General features: G+C 31.9%; 1 protein-coding gene across 3 annotated transcripts in view; it reads right to left on the reverse strand.

The window, feature by feature from the left end:
* Window positions 1–18,745, reverse strand: part of ZDHHC17 (zDHHC palmitoyltransferase 17) — a 137,196-nt gene that overhangs the window by 27,087 nt on the left and 91,364 nt on the right. For all 3 annotated transcript variants that reach the window (XM_074325387.1, XM_074325389.1, XM_074325388.1), the window contains 5 exons: window positions 14,990–15,067; window positions 14,255–14,399; window positions 9,220–9,284; window positions 8,404–8,566; window positions 1,649–1,774 (listed from right to left, as the gene is read on the reverse strand). In XM_074325387.1, coding sequence (XP_074181488.1) covers window positions 1,649–1,774; window positions 8,404–8,566; window positions 9,220–9,284; window positions 14,255–14,399; window positions 14,990–15,067 — 577 coding nt within the window. The remainder of the gene's footprint in view (window positions 1–1,648; window positions 1,775–8,403; window positions 8,567–9,219; window positions 9,285–14,254; window positions 14,400–14,989; window positions 15,068–18,745) is intronic.

The raw sequence follows: 18,745 nt of genomic DNA on the forward strand, positions 1-18,745 counted from the left end.
TGCACCCATTTCTGATTCTGGGTTGTTGGCTTTGTCAGCTCCTCTTCTGGGATATACAAGGCAAAAAAAAAAAAAAAAGAAAAAAGAAAAAAGAAGAAGAAGAAAACACAGGAAACTCAACATCATGTCATTCTTTGGGTCCTGAGCTCCCTAGCCATTCTGCTGCCTTCTTCTCTCCATCTTCCAGAGTCTTCTTACATTTGTTTTGTATGTAATGTCCAGGTTTTTTAGTTGTACTTAGCGGGGAGGAATAAAGAAAAATGCATCCACTCTATCTTCCCAGATTTATTTTCAGATAATCAATAAGGAAGATACGTGAGATTTCCACTGTTAACAAAAGGGATCGTGGGTTTTTAAATGTGGAGAAATACTAACTTAAGAGATTTCCATCTCACTTCTTATTAAGCAAGTAACACTTATTTAACCATAAATCTGCCTGTCTAAAATCTTCTCACCTTAAAAATCCAAGATCTTTTAACAGTTTTCTGAAATCAAGATTCCCCCCATATCTAATTGTCTTATTAGCACTGTCCAAAAAATTTGTTTTTCCTTTTGGGACGACTTGTTTATAGCAAATACTATTGAGTCTTAGGTGTCACTGTTTTGTTTTGTTTTAAATCTAGAACATACTTCACAGACTAGCAAATCAAGTCACGGTCATGATTTAAATTTTTCCAATGTGAGACGGAAAGAGAAAAACAGTCTACAAAATTACAAATACTTGATTTCACAAAGCCCCCAACCATCAGATATTTTTATCTACTAACCAAAAAAACAGACAAAACAAAAAACACAACACTCGACTTCTGAACTGATCACAATATACAAATGCTAATAAAACTGTTCTAAACTTTTTAATGAAGCTCTTTTGAAAGCCAGTCATATCCAAACACATAAATCTGATATGTAGTTCATTATTGCTACAAGAAAATAACTTTATATGTTAATGAACATCTAGAATTTACAAAGTCATTTTTATCTGACAATATATTTTTTAAAAACTTTAGAATATTCACACTAAACAAAATGAAAGCATAAAGATTATGGGACTTTTATTACGAGCCTAATTAGTATGAGAGATTAGCCATTTTTCACTCCGTGGAGTAAAACTGCTCTAAATCCTGGAGGATAGAGCAACATCAAGGTAAATAAGTAATAAAACATTTTTATATCATATATGTTTCCTCTCTAAAAAGAGTTACAACATATCACAAAAGAATGGAAAGCTTAAATTAATTAGAGCTAGATTTGTGAGTAGTTTTAAAATATATGTATTAGGACTAAGATTTTTCACAATTGATTACCATATTAACAAATGCATTTAAACAGGAAAAACTTTAATTTTCTATTACTTAACAAAGGCCAGCTGAATCAATGACCTAAATTGTATGTTAGCCGACTATGGCGATTTAAACAATTTCACACATACCCTTCTTAATTATCAGATAACACAAATAGGCCATTGACCAAATAAGCAGGGCCCCAAGAAACTTTGCTTTCTACCTTCATTTTATCCTGGGTGAAATATATTTTTAAAATGACACTGGCCAATGCCAAAATTATAGGCTGTAAATACTCACAAGAAAGTATGCTTATGGATCTTACTTAAAAAGACTATGTATTTGAAAATCTTAAGTCATGAATTTACCTTATCAGCTTTCAGCTTTCTAAGGAAAGATGGATTATCATATCCCTTTGCTTGCCTTGCCTCTTGCAAATGGTTGATCATCCACACATTTTTTCTCTGCTTTGCTAAATCAAGTGCCGACTCACCCTGATGATATATAAATAGAAGAAATTCACATTAAAATTAAAGTAAAAAGTAGAATATTTTAGTTACTAACTTTTAAAGCACATCCATAAAAATAAATTGACTGCACTGTTGTTAGTTCATTAATACTGTTTTTATGCTGGGCAAAGTCAATTACTAAAATAATCTAAATCATGACATGTTATTTATTATGGTTTTCCATTCAAGGTACAATCAGAAAATGTATTTACTCATATAGATTATATTATTGCTTCCATTTTGACTTATATTAGAGAGTAAATCAAAAAGTAGGTATTTTAGCACCTGCTGGATCAGAGACTATCACGAAGTTTATCAGTTATTTCATATTATATATAAGGGTTTCATTAGTAATAGTTATGGCTACATAATGTCCATCTATAACACCAAATTAACAGAAATCTTTCAGTTTAATTTCAGTGATGGTGAAAGTCTGAATTAGAGAATAGGGAAGGAAAAAAAAAGTCAACTTCTACTGTTGTCCTGGCATTTTTGATCAACTTAAATTCATTCACCCATCCAGAAATTTCCAAACAGAATAAGAGCAGTTACAAACAAACAAACAAAAAAAGTGAAAATCAAGTTATGGACTTGTAGCTCCCTTTTATCTCAAGAAAAAGAATGCCAAAGAATATAAGTGAACAGAACTAAAAAATTTTCAAAGGAAGTAAGAAACAAGAAAGAGTATCCCTAATTCTAGATTTATGCTTCTTTTTGCCTTTATTAATTTACAGTCTTATGTCTCATTTAAATTAATCAGGCACCTACATATCTATTCTATTTAATATTCTCCACTGTTTATCTATTTCTTTAAAGAGAAAATAACAGTTTCCCCAAAATTACAAGAATATATGAATGAATATTCCAATTACTTAAAAAAAACACTGAAATTTTATTTTAAAACACTGGATGAAAATAAAGGAATAGAGTCTTGGGGTGCCTTACTTAGAGGGATGATGTATCAAGTATGGAGTACAGTTTATTTTTTAAAAAAACTGAAAAATAAAAAGCAAACAAAATAAAAACAAAACACACCACTACCATCAATAGCAACAACTATTAAATTGGCACAAAAGTAATCGCGGTTTCTGCAATTATTTTTAACCTTTTAAACCACAATTAGTTTTGCACCAACCTAATATTAACAACACAACAATTAACAGCAAATAGCCCAACCAATCCTTTAATAAAAGGTCAATAGTATTTAATAAGAATGGGATAATCTAGATAGGAGGGTCTTCTACAAATAGGAATATTTACTTCAAAATATCTCTTACCTATTCAAAGATTCTATCACCTAAGATGTCTGAACCAACTAATTAATCCAAACTATAAAGATTACCTGAATAAAAGCAATCCCTTGAGTAACAACTCCCAGAGAATATCCTGCAGTTGCCTCGGTCCAGCTGAGCATCCCTTCCACTAGAGGGCCATGTGACACCTAAGGATTGCCTAGACAAAAAGATGGAGGGAGCTTTAAGAAATCTTTCAACTACTCCTCTAGTCATCTGACTATACTTTTGTATAGTTCTTTTATTCAGCTGGTAAAATAAACAAGCAATTAATTTAAAGAACTGTACTAAAAATCGGGGTTCTGAATCAAGTCTATATTTGATTACTCCATGTGTGTAGCCAAAATAGTACATGATAATGACAACAGGAATAACAATAAGCATCATGGAGTATTTATGGACTATGTAACTGGTAATAAAAGAAATCCTTCAAGAATTTTGGTGAGATAAACATTTTGGAAGGTGGAGGATGGAAGATCATATTTTGCCTAAGTAAGGTGGAATTCTATTTTTAAAACTACGGAAAATTCTTCCTTGGAGACCATCTAGGTCAGGTGCTTAAGAGGTAATGAAAACTATTTTCTGAAAACAGTTTCTTACCTCATTTTAAGAAACTATATAAGACATTTCCAATATGTTAATTAACAAAGCTCCGTAATTTTACCGTCTGCACAAGCTAAAAATTATGTCCTTTGATAATTGTAGAAAGAAAAAATTACAAATGGTTGGGTATCACTCAGAGATTAACTGTTCCCACAAAACTAAATTCATCTATTTATCTGTACAACTGAAAACTTGTGCAAGAAGGTAAAATATTTTTTTAAAATTCACAAATGAGATGCTACCATAAAAAGCATAACTATATACATCATTTTAAAAAAAAATTCTTAGTATCCCAAATTATGCCCTCCCACCAATGTTATTACTTAAAATTCAAATTTATTCTATGTAACTATTATCTAGGTCCACGGTTCTTAAATTCTTTTGATTCATATCTGATGAAAGCCATTGACCCTCTTCCTTAAAAAGTGCTGAAACATGAAAATTTTTAATATCAATTTCAGAGGTCCATGGACCCACCCCTTAACCAAAATCCACTGGTGGGTTCCAGACTAAGAACCTCTAATCTAGGGTAGATAGCCCTTCCTTATTCTTTTAAGGATCAAGATAGCCATTTTAAAGTTACCTACCATTTAATATCGTCTCCAAAATAACTTGTCTTATTTTGATAAAAGAGTCATTTGTTTATACATTAAAAGAATTGAATTTCTTACTCAAATAACTAATTTACAAGGGTAAATAGTTCATATAAAGACAGATTTCTAAGAAAATTAAGCTTCACCCTATTTAGAAAATAGCCATTTTAGAAGAACTATGATCAGCTAATAGTTATATAATTATTATAACAAAGTACAATTTTTCATATTCTTTGAAGAATGTAACTTTTCCTAGCTATTAATGCCATATCCAGAGTTGTAGGCTACATATTTTTGTTATAATTCATGATTAGCACCAGACTCTCAAGACTTTTTTGAATGAAAAAATATACAGGTATAAATCTACTTTAAATTTGTCAAATTCCCGGACAAAGAATCTCGGCTGGTTTTTTTTTTGGTGGTTTTTTTAATTAATTAATTTTTTCCTTTCAAAATTTGCAGCAATTTAAGTTTATTTAAGTAGCTTGGCATTCCCCATACCTAAAAGGCACCACCTCAAATTACATATGACCAAAACGGAAACAATTCCTATCACCTTCACCCCAAAAAAGTCCTTTTCCTTCGGTCTTCACAACCTCAATATACGTCACAAGATTTTCAGTTTTTTCAAACCAAAACCTAAGTCATCAATGTTGTTTTCTTTCACCCGCATATATAATCTACCTTTTCATTTCTGCTCTAACCTATCCTTTCCAATCTATTCATTTCGCACCATCTCTACTCCCACAATCATCTACTAAACTAAATCGTCACTTGCCTGACTTACAGCAATAGCCTAGCTGACCTTCATCCATCCCCTCCATTTTCTTAATTTTTTAATGTATTCTCCATGCAACAACGAAAGTAATCTTTTAAAAAGATTTAAAACACATAGATTATATTATATAAGCAGCCTAGCTCCTTATCGTGGCCTTGCGTTATCTGGCACCTGCTTCTTTCAATTGACTTCACTCACCTCTTGCTACCTGCTCTCAGTCCAAGTGTTATTTCTGCCCATCTAATATGGCAAGCTTATTCCTGGCCTTTTCCTTATCCCTGGGCCTGGCACTTGCAGGTTTCTCTACACGGCAAGTTTTTCCCCACATGTCACTGCATAATTGATCCCTTCTCATCAGACAAGTCTCAAAGCAAATGTCATCACCTCAAAGGTATTCACAAACCACTCTTACAGCCCTCGCCACTCTACCACATTTGACTGTGTGTGTTTAATTTCCTAGTGTATATTTCCTTAATACAATGTAAATTCCGAGAGAATAGGTACTTATCTGTCTTAAATACTGTGAATTCTCAGCACTGAACATTATTTAATGAATGAATAAATGATTTTCATTAGAATGTGGTGACTATACTTTAGCATCTTAGGAATGCCAGAATCCAGGAGAAAAAGGCATCTGATACTTATGTTGTTCTTTTAATTACAGAAAAAGTACATTTTAAAACAAAACTCTATTTTTTCACCAGTGTGGATAAAAAGATTATTTTTACTCTGAAAGTATAAGTGTTCCCTGAGCAACTGAAGCAACTCTTTTAGACTTTATTTTCTTTAAAAATAATGTCATTGCAGAAGCTACCAGGGAATTACATTTAAAATAACTTATTTTTTTTGTCGATAGATAACCCTGATTATATGTGTCACATAAAATTAAAACATTCATAAAAAGAGACAGAAAAAAACCATTAATTTAAATAAAAGTTTTACAGGCACAATAGATATTCACATGAACTGTACTTGTTAAGAGGGCTGCATTCCAGTGTATCCTATCTTGGTACCAAACAATTAACATGTCTGAACCTACAAAACATTAAAGATATAAGGTTCAAACCACTTAAGTCATTTCAAATATCTCTACTCTTACCATTACCTTCCTGTTGAAATTCATTATAGATTATTTTTTTTACTAAGACTAATCAAAAGTTTATGCAATGGTTAATTTGAAGTGCAAGTGTTCACTACTATTTGAAAAAAAAAAACATTAAATTTACAAACCGCACCTCAAATACTTAAAGATCACGATCAAAGAGCAGTTATCTAAAATTTTATATGAATACAAAAGATGTTTTCAAATGCTCAAAAAGTATACACTATTAGTTTCAAACTCCAATACTGTGTAGTCATCTTGTCATAATTCTTAGATATTACTGCAATTTTAATACCGTGTTTCCCCGAAAATAAGACCTAGCCAGACAATCAGCTCTAATGTGTCTTTTGGAGCAAAAATGAATATAAGACCCGGTATTATATTATATTATATTATATTATATTATATTATATTATATTATATTATATTATTATATTATATTAGACCCTGTCTTATATTATAGTAAAATAAAACCGGGTCCTGTATTAATTTTTGTTCCAAAAGACGCATTAGAGCTGATGGTCCGGCTAGGTCTTATTTTCGGGGAAACACGGTATACTGATATGGCTCTTGGCAGTCTATGGAGACACACTATTTGCCATAGTGAAACTGGTTCTATCTTTTCAATACTATAACACTAAATATCTTGAAATGTATTCCTGGAGCATGATCATTTTAGGAATGGCTGGTAGCAAAAAACAATAACAACAAAAAAACAAAACAAAAAAAACACTCTAAAGCAATTCAGGTTATAAAATGTAGGTATTCCCACTAACTTTTTCATATGGAAATATTGGTCAGATTTACTGAAACTCCTCCTTCCTTATCCTTTAGGCCTTAGGCCCTAATTTACTAATTACAGTGTTATGAATTTTTCAGAGCTTCCTATTTAAAGACACTTGGAAAAACAAAAATTTCTCTCTATAATTTCAGAAGCAGAGAGGTATACTACTACCAGAGTCATAAAAACTAACACTGTTAAAGCTCAAGACTACACACATCTTCATTCAGTCAGTCAACAAACACTTAAGAGTGTCCATCATGTGCCAGGCACGACGGCCATTCTGATCATTTTGGGTAAGGATACGACTTGAAATGAAAAAGAGAAAGAGAGAGAAAATACATGGTTTTCTCAATTTCTTAAGTTTCAGAAAGATGTATGATATTTACTTTCAACTAAATAGTTTTAATTAGACTCACTTCTAAATATTGTTTATAATCTTAACTAAATTTAAGGCTTCTTACAACTAGTCTAAGCTATTTATTTTAGTAGTTTTACCTTTGCTTTTTAGAGAAAGAACTTTTCGTTGAAACATAAACAGATGCCCTGATCCAGCAGGAGATAACCAACTTTTTGATTACCATTTCAGATTATTATTTGCCTTGAACCCTTTTCATATTTAATTAGCATTTATCCCTTAGAAATTAAAAAAAAAAAATAACATGACTCAGAAAATCCTATGGTTCATAGTCAAAATTAAAGAACATTTGTCATTGGCACAAAGTCATTTAAGAATGTATATTAGTAAAAGATGATGTTTAAAATTTTAAAGTCATTTCACAGAAAGAATCTGTTGTGAAAGATATGGTAGATCCTTAAGCTTTGAAAATGAGAATGCTTACCCAAATTTTAAGACTACCAATAGAATATTCTTGTAGGTATTCATAAAATATCTACAAATTTCTACATGTTCAGAGTGTAAATATTAATTGTGCTTTGCTCTTAGATAATTTTGCATGGTTTTCCTGGATTAGTCCAGCATTTAGAGGATAGGGGTTCTCCTAAGACATCATGGAAGTATTTATCAAATTTAAAAGTCATGACCTTTTAAAAAAAAGACAATAAACGACATCGTCGAAAAATGACTAAAAGTTATCATGCATAATATGGTTTAACTACAAATTTGTGATTCTCTGTAATAGCCTTCTTAAAGAAACCAGAAAACTATTTCCTTCAGGCATAAAAATACAGATTACACCATTTAATTTCCAAAAGTAAAAATTCACTAATGAAAAGGTCACCAAAACCTGAAAATTACTTCAGTACTAAAAGTTGAAAGCAAATAAACCAGAGACTTTCAAAACAAATTCTTTCATAGAAGCAAAAGGTTGAGCTTAGATAAGTAGTTTCCTTCCATCGTTGATAGTCTATGGAAAAAAACAAAACAAAACCCTACATTTTATTGAGCTATTCACATCTTAGTAACCACATTTCACACAGTATAATCAATATAGTATATTTTTACCTTGATGTTCTGGGCATCGACGTTAGCTCCAGCTTCCAGAAGAAGACTAATGACTGTGGTATTCCCTGCTAGCACTGCCCAATGCAAAGCAGTGTTTTTGTGATACTTGTCACCAAGGTTAACTGAAACATTGAATGTTAAAAGCAATCTAGTTGGATCCACACTGAAAAGGAAAAAAAAAAACACAACAACAACAACCCTAATTTCAATTATAGAAATCATTACAGATACTAAACTGATTGTGGTTATATTTGCATTCCAGCTTGGAACACTTCTATTCTAACCTATACTCAACAACTTTATAAACACTAATGAGACAACTTTTTAATATGAAGTATTAAGCATGTGCAACACCATATAAAGTAATAGTGTTCCAAAAGAAAGCATACTTGTTCCTGATATTTGCTTTTTTTGATCTTGTGATAAATGTTATTAGTATCTATATAATTAAATAATTATATTTTTAAATTTAAATCTGTATTGTTCCAGAAGTAATTAAGGCAACATACTAATATATTGAACTTGTCAATATGCAAATCACATGACAAAATTAGCTGCTTTTTAAAAAAAGATAACATCTTCTTCCATTTTTGGAAAGTGTTGAATGAAAATAGGTTAAGGAAACTACAATTAACAAGGTCTTTTAAAGGTAAGCATAGAGACTCAAACAACCAAAAAGGTAATTTATGTTATATACTATGTACTCATAACAAAATTTTAAATATCAGTAAGTATAACATTAACTGTTTTTTCATCACTTATTTTACATTTTATTATGTTGCAAATGATATGAATTATTTTATAATGATTACCTACCTATGTGTTCTATAAGCTGCCCACATTAAAGGTGTCATTCCATTCTGATCCATCATATCTACATCCTGACAGAGGAAAAAAAAAAAAGCCAAACAGTAAAAATTTCTAAGTTCCTACCAAATTTACTTGAAAAACATCTAATTTACACATCAAAGTAGAAGCCAATATAATACTACTCAATCACAGGTAATTTATGAAACTTTTTCTTGCTTAGCTTTAAAATAAAACTATTGTCACTAAATATTTTAATTAATGTGTACATAAATATTTAATTGACATATGCATTAGATATTTAATTAACATATCTTTAGTTTTTCCTTTTAAGATACATCAATCAGCCTTTCCATGTTTTGCATTTGAAGACCTTGACCTGTTCATCTTTCAGCCACAAAGCATACATGAAATGATTTGAGTCTCTGAAAAACTTATCGATGATAGTAATTCATGATAGGAGGGAATAATGAAACCCTGTTTATTCCTGGGCATTTCAATACATAGAACAAAAGACCTGTATTTCTAACAAACTCAAAAGAGTTTAGTGTTTGCTTTTCATTTTATCATTAGCATGGACATTTTTTGAGTTAAATATTCTGCAGTTTGTGGTGAAAAAGAAATGTGATAAAGCAATTCTCTGCCTTACTCCCCATTATTTTCACCTTTTTAGTTCATTACTTTGGTATTTACTTCCACGTCTTAAAAATAAGATGCTCGAATTGCTACTTTTTTGATTTTTCAATTTTAGGCATTGTCTTCTGAGACTCCTCAGTACGCAGAATGAGAATTTCTCTTTTCCTTCCCTGCCACATCACAAGTATGTACCTTTCCTAGTCTTTCCTCTCAACTGATCTATTGTAATTGGGATTCTAAAATATCTGACACTTACATTACTATAAATATGAATACTATTCCCAGGAAAATCATGTAGTAAACCATGGCTACTTTTCTTCTCCTACCCAACTTTTTGCCTCCCTTCACACTCATTTTTCCCCGTTTTGCTTAGGCGTTTTTTTTGTTTTGGTTTGGTTTTTTAGCAAATTAGAATTAAAACTACCACTTACTCAACCAAAACTCTTCCCCAGTTATTTACATCTACTTTCAAGACCTTCTGATGTACAAGGATTCTATCAGTTTCACTTCCCTAAAATCCTCTCTCCTAATGCACTCCCATCTGGACTGACTAGCCTACATGCCTGAGGCATCTGTTTCATTAACTACAACAGGAGTTCTTTGGGGATCAAAACTATATTATTAATAAATTCATATATTCTCAGTACCCAGCAGAGTGGGTGATCAAAACCCATTCGTTAAAGCATAAGACATGTTTATCCATCTATTCTTCTAGGCTTGGGAAAGGTACAGGCTTTAGAAAAAGACAGACGTGGTTTTGAATTCCTAGCTCCATCACTTAATAGCTATTAAGACTGGCAAAATGACTTTAATTCTGAGCTTCATGTTCATCAGCTAAAAATATAAATACAAATAATGGCTTCTTCATATAAGACGCCTGTGATAATTAAATGGAATAATGTGTGTAAAGCACCGAGTCCAAAGCCTAGAACATAGCATTCAATAAATATTAAGTTTTTGCATCTTCTCTCCCCAGTTCCTGGATTACAGTAAACTAGCAGTTCTAATCCAAGTTGTGTTATCTAATCAGTCAGTGGTGAGAGGACAGAGTTATAGTGAGTACACTGTAAATAAAACACTCCATATCTCTGCAGCAGTTTTCTGTGAGCCACTATTACTATGGCAATATGTCTCAAATGTGAACATTATCCATGTGTATTGTGGCAGAAAAAAAGCTGAGAACACATTAGCCAAACCAGAACACACATCTAGACATCATTAGCCCCTCCTCATGAATACTGTATTTGAATGTTATGCCTTATCCATTACAAATTTCTGGATTTACTTTAAGTGTTGTTCAGAACTTCTTAAGTAACCTCACAATATTTCCAATATTATACATGTTGATTTTTTTTCAATAAAAATCTTTTTTAAAAAAATCTTCTGAAATAAAATGACAAGCTTCCTTGTTTCTTACTCGAGAGTTTAGTACTGTACCTTACTTTACTTCCTTCACTGTCCTGTTTTCAAGACAGCTGAACTAAATCTGATGCCCAGTTAAAACAAATATGTAAATTCTTATGTTGAAGTTTATTCTTCCTTCTTAGCTGTTTTTTCATATCCTTTTTAAAAGTGACGGTATTAAAAATATCAATAAATAAAATTAAAAAGGTAAAATTATGCCACATCGCTAGAGTACTAAAAGAAAAATGAAACTCAACCTTTTCCCTCTTTGGGTAGGGATTTAAAACTTGATACTTCTTTTCCACGTTCAGCCTGGACGTATGGGTGTTCTCTACTAGAAAGAATTAACAAGCCCAGATCAAAACCTTACAGGAATTCCATGATCAACAGGGCTCCATAACTCAGCATTTCCCCCTTTCTCCTGAAAATCGTCCAAAAGAATTGGTAGTGAACACTAAATTATTTAATAGTATAACTAAAATGAAACAATTGTGAAGAATAGAATGACAAACTGAATGGAAATGTTATATGCCCTAAGAATGTAAAATTGATGCAATTAACAAAAAATGGAGGGGGGGTTGTAAAAAAAATATGATGAGTGCCTAATCTGTAATCGTTGTAAGTCAAAGGATGTTAGAGTTGAAAAATCAAGTAACAGAAATGTAGTTCTATTTATCAGAACAAAGTAAATACTATAAAAAATATTATTGACTAAAGTCAGTATTGGTGAAAAGACAGGGAAGAGAAAGAATAAATAAAAATATACTTATTTTATTATTGCTTATAGTTGGGAACTGATCAGAATAAGATTTGACTGAACATCTGACTGAAATGAGAGAACTGCGTGACTATCTGAGGAAAGGATTTACCAAGCAAAAGAAACAGCAAGCAAAAAGGCCCTAGACAATAGCTTATCACAGCTGCTCAAGAAATAGCCAGACCAGCGAGGTTAAAGCAGAGTATGTGAGGGGCGATGACAGAAGATAAGCTGGAGAGGTATATCTAGGGCTAGAGCACACACAGTTGATAGGCCAGAGGACTTTGAACTTCATTCGAAGTATGATGTAATGCACATGAGAGGGATGTGTTTTACAATACAGTAGAGTATACATGGAAAAAATTCTGGAAAAATATATACTAAACTGTTAAAGGAAGTAACCTCACTGGGGGAAGGGAGTAAGGGGAGAAGTTAGGATTTCATTTTCTAAGTCATACTCTTCTATTATATTTGAATATTTTACAGTAAGCATGTGTTACTTTTGTAAGCAGAAAAAAAATTACTCATGAAAAAGAATAATTATTTGTCAAACATTTATTATCAGTACCACTCATTTATTATACAAAAGGTACTGTGATGGGTAGAAATCTGTCCTTTAAGAATTTTATAGTTTACACGTAAGCCAGTTACAAAGATTACTAAAATCATCCAAACTCCAAAATCAATAAGGTAACAAAAAGACCATGAAGACTCAAAAATTTATATCATTTCTTCTACCTAGTTAAAAACGGACAGGAAAAAAGTAAATACATATTGTAAACTTATATCTGCAATACAGAAGGCCACTAAAGATGCTGTCAAGTGCTACAGCACCATCTACAGCTTCAGCCACCAGTCTAGAAGGAACTGCGGGAGAACAAGGATAATAATCCCCTGTGGTAGTTGGTTTCCAAGATTGCCACTAATAAACCTCAACTCCTGGTATCCAAGCCCTTGTGTTCTCACGGTGAACATGGTCAGGCACTGTTACTTCCTTTAACTGAAAGAATGGGGAAATGCTGCTGTGCCAGTTCAAGACCTAAGACTTAAAAGAAGGCAGAACAGCTTCTGCTTTTGTTCTTTTGGGAGCTGAGCGCCCGTGTAAGAAGTCCTCTCCCCCTACTGGAGAGACTACATGGAGGGGTATTGTGAAGAAGTTCTGAGACTGCATGGAGAAAAAGAGGTCAAGCTGTCCCAGCATCCCAGTTGAGCTCAAGCTTTTACTCATTCCCACAAGGGTACAAATGTATGCGAGCTATCTTCTAGTCCCCATATACCTGCAGCCCCCCGCCATTATTACAAACAGAAGAACCACCCAGCCAAGGCTACTCAAACCACAGAATTATGAAATATAATAAATGCGTGGTGTTGTTCTTAAGCCATTCAATTTTGGGGGGTAGTTTGTTAACACAGTAATAGATAATAAACTCCCCTTTCCAGCAATTAACTTAATTTTTATGCCTCTTTTCCTAATGTACAACACACCACTGTCGTTGCTTGACACTGCCAATAAATACCTTAAAGGATTCATAAAATACTATTCAAAGTCTAAATCAGCATAGAATTTTAAATGAAAATAACAAATATGTTAATAGCAATGAATTAAAATCATCTGTCTTACTCTTATGATGAGATCCTTAGCTATAAAACTAATGTTTAAGTATAACCAGAGAAAAAACATGAAAGAAAAACTGACTGACATTACTTTTAACACAATACATTTATTACAAAAACATGGTATATATAAACTGGTAATATGTAACATGATTATATTAACTGCACATTCAGGAAAAATCAGGAAGAACTACTTAAATCACAAGAAGTTTCCTGACCTATAAGAAGCAGCATTATTTATATAGCAGAAACTGAAAAACTTATCTTAAAGAATTTATCCCCCTCAAGAGACAATTTATATGGAAAACAGCCAGTAATATGTTCAAAGAAGTTTAAATGAATTCAGATGACATATTCAAAAACTATCTAAATTTTCTCCCTTACTTTGTGGAATTCATCTCTATCATTCTCATAAATAAAAAAAGCCCAACTTAATATTTTTATGTTAACTACATTAATATTAAACAGTTCAATATCGAACTACAATATTGAATAGTTCAATATCGTAATAATTTATTCTCTTCATCCATCAGAAAGTACTATTTAAATACCACCAGGTCGTTACACTTGTAACACCAACGATATCAGGCATTTAAACCATGAAGAACATCCACACCACTGTGATCTTTTTACCTGTCCTTTTGCTATGAGATAAGCAACAATTGAGGTATGTCCGAACTGAGCAGCCAGATGAATACAGCTACATCCTTCTCCATCAATTAATGAAGGATCTGCACCATATTTCATTAGTTGCACAACCATAGATAGATGGCCTTGTCTAAAAAAAAGAACAAATACTTAGATATATAGTTATTTCAAATAGTATCCTCCAGAAACATCTTTTTTTTTTAAAAAATAGGGTAATGGCGGAAAAGATTATACAAATATCTTTTTAAGTTATTTTAAAAATAGGTACATGTCAAGACCCCTTTAGGGTTTTACGGTCCATAACTGGAATAACAGTCCTTGAAAATTTAGAGATACTCGTAACTTCTATAAATATGTAATAAGTGGTTACTATATTCTAATAATCCTATTCCAATATGATCTTAATCATCCCACAAACGGGGCAACTTCTTTAACTATAAATATACATAGGCTGCAAAACTATTATATTTACAAATCCAAAATTTAACCCAATCTTATAATAAGATTAATATAAGCACGATTAATTCCCTAAGGACACTGTACAATAAACTTTGATTCTAATGCAGGTAACACGGACAGCAATACAGTTGTATATTAATGATAGTAACTATTGGCTTGGGAAGTTCTCCCATTTATTTTAGAATATCATTTAAAAAAAAGTTGTTAGTTATAGGCTAATAAAGAAACCAAAGGAAAAACAATCCAGAAACAAATTTAAACCTTGTGGCCCAGTGCAGTGGAGTTGAATTTAGGTCTCCTCCAAGTTGATCCACAATAGCACCTTTCGAAATATAGTATCTATAAGACAAAATTTTAAATAATTTAAACAACTTTCATTTTCATTTTAATAAATTATGTGAAAAATAAAGAAAAAGAATTTCCATTTTAGATCTCATGCTAGTTTATGCCTTTGAAGATAAACAATCTTTAGTGATAGTTAAAAAAACATATTTCGCAGAATTTTATATCAAACACATCACTCTCTTTCATTCTAGAAGTAAAAGGAAAATAATTTTCTAAAGTTACAAAACAAAAAAAACCCAGCAATGCCAAATACAGTCATATAAAAAAGAAGGCAGTCAGAACCCCAGATTTGGGTCAGAAAGCAGCAGCAGATAGAAGCTTGGAATTAGAATAGTTGCAGAATAAGCCACTTACTCTATCATGGGTAGAAGCTCAGCTTTTTAAGCTTCACTTAAAAAGATTACTGTAGATTAAACGATATATGTAAAAGAGTTTTATAAATTGTAACGTATAACATAAACGTTCTTTATGATGCCTTATTTGTTATGCCTTTAAAGCTCTGTTGCTTTAAAAATGAGCAACCTCACTGTTTAACGTATTAATGTCATAACATCTTGAGATCCTCTGAAATGAACAGGTCCTCACTGCTTCTTATAATGCTTCCTTTGAAAATAACCAATACAGTGACTCTCAAGTATAAATGATTTTAAGACATTTGATGTCAAATTCTTGATGTATGTATATTACGAAGGCTCTTAAACTGTGCTAAGTGATTACTGATTTAGATCACTAATGCATTCACTCTTAATGTGCATAGTTCTAAACATTTAATATACGTACTCATACTTACACACTATATTCAGAAATGTTCTGCTTTATATAAATATTTGTTAAATTGGTGCTTTTAAAGCATTATGCAATGAAGAACCCAAATCTATCGTGTAAAATAGTTTGAAGTATCTTAAAATATTTCCAGACTACCGTACAATATTTTCAGTCCAAAACATAAGACAATTTTGAATTCTGTATATTTTGAACAAAAATACAGAATGTAGTCTGAATGCAAATATTTAACTAGTCCAAAATTGTTTCTTAAGGTACCTAGTAGATATTACATAATAGTTGAAAATGTTTTTTTGAGCCCAAAGAGAAATACAGCTCAGCCAAAGAACAGCTTTGATAGGAAATACTTTCTTAAAAATTCCAATTTGTATATAGTCAACATATCTGCTCCGGAAAGTTATATTTACTCACAATTCAAATACAACCTAGGGCTTTGACAACGAGTGATTGCCAACCTGGTTCTAAAGTACAACTTTTTTTTCACAAAGATAGAGGAACTTTTTTCTGCATGTTAAAAAAAAAAAAAAAAATCCCTTATAACATGTTATTCTTTGTAGCTTTAAGCTCCTAGCTCAAAACTACAAACTCCTGACAAGATCATATAATTCTTCTTTTTAAACCCAAGCCTCCCTGCAATATGACAAGGTTATTATCAAGGAATGCTCTTGCAGGTACTAATGATCCCCAGCTTTGGAGATGGGACCATCAATGAACAAGAGATATCAACAAGCATTTGAAAGATGAAAAGCAAATAGCTAAAACTCAAGTCTCCAGGGGGTATACCAATAAGAAGCAAACCAGAATATGTTACAAAACCCTAAAAAAGCTAACGGATTAAACTCAGTTATTACCTCTGAAGAAAGTATTAAGAAGCTGGGCTGTAAATAGAAACACTGGTTGAAAGTCAATATAAGTTGCTGAAAAATTGTTGTTTGCTACCTTGTATTTTCACTGAAAGTTAGCATTTATTTAGTATCACAAATAAGCATTTTAGTGATATGGAAACAATCAAGCAACTGGCAGTGATAGAAAAGTATTCTTTGTATACTTTGTGTACTGTAATGTTAAATCTTAAAATGTGACTACTCCAATTCTGAATATTATTGTAGTAATAATTCAAACTCTTAAAGTTCAGATTCATTCTTGCAAACTTAAACTTCATTGTAAGACGGTGATTGGGCTTCAGCCTCCGCTCATGTTGATTTTAATATTTAACCATTCAGCATTTGCCAAAAAGTGTGTTCCGTGCACCTTTACCAGAGAAGTTTGAGACTCAAGTAATTAATCAGAGAACCACAAGAAACAATTCTGTAGCCATTCAATGAAAGTTTACATATGAATAAGAACCCCAGGACATTTTCCTTGCTCCGGTCAGCAGGCAGGCAGACAGATGCTCAGCCCCTCCCCACAAAGAGATTACAAAGTTCTTCTCTAAGAGAAACTGAACAATCCCAGAGAAAATCCTTCAGACATGGACATTTGGGAGGTTCCTGCTGTGAACTGTCTCAGTCTCCTAACTTCCAGTCAACTTTACATCTCTCCTCAGTATGAATGGTCAAATATGACCAGATAATTTTGTAAAGCTTCAAATATGGGAGGAGACCAAAATAAAGCAGAAGTCTAAAATAAACAGACAATATAGAGAAAACTTTAAAAACAAACAGAAATTACAACTAATATCCTCCAGAAATTAAGAGAAGGTAATATACCCATCATATAAGAACAAAATACCTAAAAGAAAAAGGGAACAGAGAACAGAGATCAAGAAGGAATGCTTGAAAATTGAAAATGTTAGGTAAAATTAGAAATTCAAATGAAAGATTAGAAGATAAATTGAGGAAATCTCCCCAAAGTACAATTGCTATACTGGGAGATAAAAGGTAGTTGGAATAAAGCTAAGAAAAAGAGAGAACCAATTTGGTTAGTTCCAATATCTGACAAATAAGAATTCCTGAGGAAAAACAAAAAAACAAATAAACAAAAAAAAACAGAAAATAAAAATGAGGCACTCTTGAGAGCACAATGCAAGAATACTTCCCTGAACTAAAAAGGCACGTTTCAAGACTAAAAGTAGCAACTTAAAGGCCATAAACTCAATTAAAAAAAATAAATAAATAGAAAGAACACTATCAATGCACAATAAACTTTCACAAAGTTGAGGATAAAGAAAAAAACTTACATGTTGCCAAAAGAATAAGCCACACACGCAATATGTTCTCAGAAAATTATAACTCCATATTTTTTAATAAAGGCCATATTCTTTAATAAAGCCTTGACTTGAAATCAGAGACTACATGCATTCTTAGCTTTTGTTAATGAAGAATCTTAAGGTAACAGGAGACTGCTGAAGACAAGAGACTGAGCTAATCCTTTCTATTTTATTATATTAGGGTAAAAGCTGAGAAATAGTTGAAAGACTTTCACTTGAATATAAATCTAATCCAGGCTGAAGGCCTCCTCCTTTCTAAATTATACTTACTTTGTATCTTATTATATAAGTGACCCAGCTACTGTATTTTGCTGTGTATAATGTGCTCCCGTGTATAATGCACACCCACGTTTTGGGCCCAAACTTTCAGAGAAAAAAATCTTTCGTTTTAATTTTTTAATTCAAATTTTTATTTGTTTACATGTACTTTTTTTTGTATTATAAAGGAATTTTAATATTTATTTTTTAACATGGTACAATAAATTTTATGTAACAAATAATTACAAAACACAAGAAGAGATACAAGGTACAAGAAATTTTATGTACCAGTAACAAATTTACGATATTTAACACATCACAGAAGGCCAAGAACTCTTCGTTGTTGTAAGTTCATCGTAAATTCAACAAAACAGATTATTGTATTCCAGGGTATTATTTTGCATACGAATATCGTTATTGAT

The sequence above is a fragment of the Rhinolophus sinicus genome, linkage group LG02, assembly GCF_036562045.2.
Source record: "Rhinolophus sinicus isolate RSC01 linkage group LG02, ASM3656204v1, whole genome shotgun sequence".
Lineage (NCBI taxonomy): Eukaryota > Metazoa > Chordata > Mammalia > Chiroptera > Rhinolophidae > Rhinolophus > Rhinolophus sinicus.